The sequence below is a fragment of the Sinocyclocheilus grahami genome, unplaced genomic scaffold (assembly GCF_001515645.1).
Source record: "Sinocyclocheilus grahami isolate Dianchi unplaced genomic scaffold, SAMN03320097.WGS_v1.1 scaffold12583.1, whole genome shotgun sequence".
NCBI classification, from domain to species: domain Eukaryota; kingdom Metazoa; phylum Chordata; class Actinopteri; order Cypriniformes; family Cyprinidae; genus Sinocyclocheilus; species Sinocyclocheilus grahami.
Window position 1 is genome coordinate 1 of NW_015514498.1, and position 3,337 is coordinate 3,337.

The following is a 3,337-nucleotide window of genomic DNA, read 5'->3' on the forward strand; positions in this document are numbered from 1 at the left end:
AATCAAGAATTAGTTTTATTTTCATTAATATTTTGAGAATGAAAGCAATCTGGACTGGTGAATAGCAGTAGCTTGTGCTGGGAACTGATGTATAAAAACAAGATCATGATTTTACAACTCAATCCAGTACAGTGATGGCTGATTAATAGTAGTGCTGGAAGTTTAACAAAAGTCACGTTTTCAGTTCGTACTGTATGTAATTTAGTCAAAAACCTGACATGTGAAATATCATGCACACATGAAATATGGTTATTACTCATAGAAACAGAGGTAATCTCATCAACTCTGTTCCTGATGAAATTAACAGACAAGACATGACATAGCATAACAGACAAGACATGACATGGCTAAACTATTACTACTACGGTTTATAAAAATATGATTAGAAAAAGCAAAAAAACAAAAGAAAGATTTTATGCAAATAAACCAATATTTTAAGAATTGATTGATCGAGCCGAAACTGCCTGTACTTTTAACTTACTCAAACCTAACAGTAAACATAACCATGAGTGTAAACTTAAACAAATGATGTTATTGTACATTTGAGTTCAGTGTTTGGATTTCTGTTCTCGCGCAGTTTGAGAAATGCAGAATTTGTTGGTTTTGAAGGCTCTGATGGCATTAACTACCACGTAATTAGGTGGTTAAATAGTGATTAAACATTTTAATTAAAGCAGTACACTCACAGATACAGATAAAGCAAGGATAAATAGAAATGTGTTGAGCTCACTCAAGGAATCCTGGTTTGTGTTTCAACTCATTGTGGTCTCCGAACTGGATCTGGCACTGATATCCGGCAAACTCACAGGCCTTATCAAAGGAGACAGGGTGGGAGCCGTTCAGGATGTCATCACGGGCCTGGGATACAACATACAGTGCGTAAATGCAATTGAATTTGAACAAAATTAGTAACAACCTGATATAACTATGCAGACACTGCTTCATACATTTCTAGCAAGAAGTAACTTGTCTACACTAAAAGTGAAACGATGCACAAAGCATCACAATTACAGCCAACCAGACCATTTTTAATGTGTAACATACAGTTATGTAGACTGTGATTTTAGACCAATGAGATTTCGAAGTGAGTGTACAGTAGCGTCCCCCATATAAATGCCACAGAAATAACTGACAGAATGCTTTGCCACTAAGGACAAAAACTAGAGAGATATCATTCAGTTTACAAATGACATTAGGACATGATTATGATGTAAAGGTGATGTTCAGTGGTGTTTACCTGCACATAGAGCAGGTTGAGCTGTACTGGGTCCCTGGAATCCACATTCTGGTCCGAGTAGAAGAACTTTCTTCTGAGAAGCAGCATCTCAGACTCCTCCACACCCTGCTCTCGCAGCGTCCGCCCATGATCCAACCAATTCACTGTTGAAATGCAGCTCTGACATCAGTAAATTCAACTAGATTCCAAAATATCATCCACATGTAAAAGCTTGGAAACACTTGACTGAATTTTCATTTCTCATTATCTTAAAAACTGGAATATTAAAATGTCTTTTCAAATCCAAAAATGTAATTATATGTATTTTTTTAATGGATTAGCCAGAGTGCAGTGTAAAGAAATTCAGTCAACGAGAATCTAGAATACATGAGAATATGCATTTTGTCATTATGAAATTCCTTTGAGTGAACAGGTTGAGAATACACTGTATGTATTGTTTTGAAGTCCTGCTAAAATAGCAAACAACATGCATCAATGTTTATTTTATTCATGGTAAGCAGGAAGCGACATACACTCATCATCTGTGTGAAGTTTCTGTTTGAGTTTCTCCATTTTTTTGTCATCCCTCAGGAGGGTCTTGTCTCTTTTCAGTGTCCCCATGGTCTCTTCCTTCTTTTCCTCGCCCACGTCACGCACCAGCGAGTACTCGTCATAGTTTGTGATGCCTGAGAAACCAGGCGAAAAGTGTTTTACTCTCTCATTGCATTCAAACTGCTCCTCAAGGGTCATACCAGTTCAATTAAACCTCTAAATATAATTTTTACAGACCTCCATTAAGTATTGTTGCAGACCTCCATTCATAATCTTAAGTGCTACTGACTACATCCAAATGTAGTTTTAGTAATCTGATCACAAAATGTTTTAGACCCTGTTTCCACCTATATTTAACACTAACCACTTCTTATTGGATCACCAAAAAATGTCTTTATACCAAGTGAAAACAGGGCCCATGTGACTGGATGACTATCCCATGTGGTACAGTGTAGATAGAGAAAAACAGCGGTCCGATCACTGAACCCTGTGGTACCTCAATGCTGAGAGCACTCAGTGAGCACAGTGAGCTAATCCAACTGAATTGGTAAGACCTGTTATCCATGTATAATATAAAACAAGAGAGATCTGGCCTAGAAATTACTAAAAAGCAGGCAAAATGGAGTTCTCGCTCCTCATATGGATACTAACTTACCTATTCTGGCACAGATGGTCATTAGCATGTCACTGACGATTTTTGAGTCATCCACCATGACTGTTTTAACAGTTCCATCCAACATGCGGATCTTCAGGGGTCTCTGTTTCTTTTTGTACTCCAGAGTGTCCTAAAAAAAATGCACGTTCTTATGAAAAATCCTTTATAAATCTCAGCAAATTATGTTCACTAGTGTTATCTGCTGTATATTAAATAAGTGTCAGTTTTTAAGGACTGACTATCACGTTTATATAATTTTAATATAACACTGATTTTACAAATAATGTTGGCATTTACATTTTTTCATTTGACAGATGCTACAAAGTAATTTACAGTTACATTTTATCAGTAAGTACACTGGCAATCAACACTTGAACCTGGTTTTGCTAGATCCATGCTTTACCAGTTACAGATGCTTAAAAGTGCATGGACTCATTTCAAATACATTTAAAATTTCATTTTCCTGAAGACAATCCCAGTGAAAATATAGAAAGAGTGGGCATGAATTCCACACCTTTGATTTTGTATGATTTTACACTCATTTGTGACTACTAGAGAAGTAAACATTTTATAGAGAGTGCACTCACAATGAGCATTATTCTATTTAATATTTTAATTGAATTACTTTACTTGATGTTTTATTTGAAATATTCTAGACTCACCCCATTTCTCAGCATGTAGTAGTCCAGGGCTTTGCCTGCTTCCAGCCAAATACCTTTCTTTGGGTCCTCATCTGACAGGAAGAGGCCATAGTCACTGGCTGCAAGAAGACAGCAGAGTTAGTGGGCGTTCAGATTGCATTTTACAACCTGATAAGACTGTCAAAATCAGAAGGCGCATTGACTGAACATTTCCCAACATTTACTGAATTTTAACAGAAAGCGGCTGTCACAGCATGTGAGTACTAAACTAAG

General features: G+C 36.7%; 1 protein-coding gene across 1 annotated transcript in view; it reads right to left on the reverse strand.

Moving 5' to 3' along the window:
• Window positions 1–726: 726 nt before the first annotated feature.
• LOC107578895 (talin-1-like) overlaps window positions 727–3,337 on the reverse strand; it is a 5,036-nt gene continuing 2,425 nt past the window's right edge. Inside the window, exons 2-6 of the mRNA XM_016264797.1 lie at window positions 3,086–3,183; window positions 2,424–2,553; window positions 1,750–1,902; window positions 1,238–1,380; window positions 727–858 (exon numbers count right to left, since the gene is read on the reverse strand). Coding sequence (XP_016120283.1) covers window positions 727–858; window positions 1,238–1,380; window positions 1,750–1,902; window positions 2,424–2,553; window positions 3,086–3,183 — 656 coding nt within the window. The remainder of the gene's footprint in view (window positions 859–1,237; window positions 1,381–1,749; window positions 1,903–2,423; window positions 2,554–3,085; window positions 3,184–3,337) is intronic.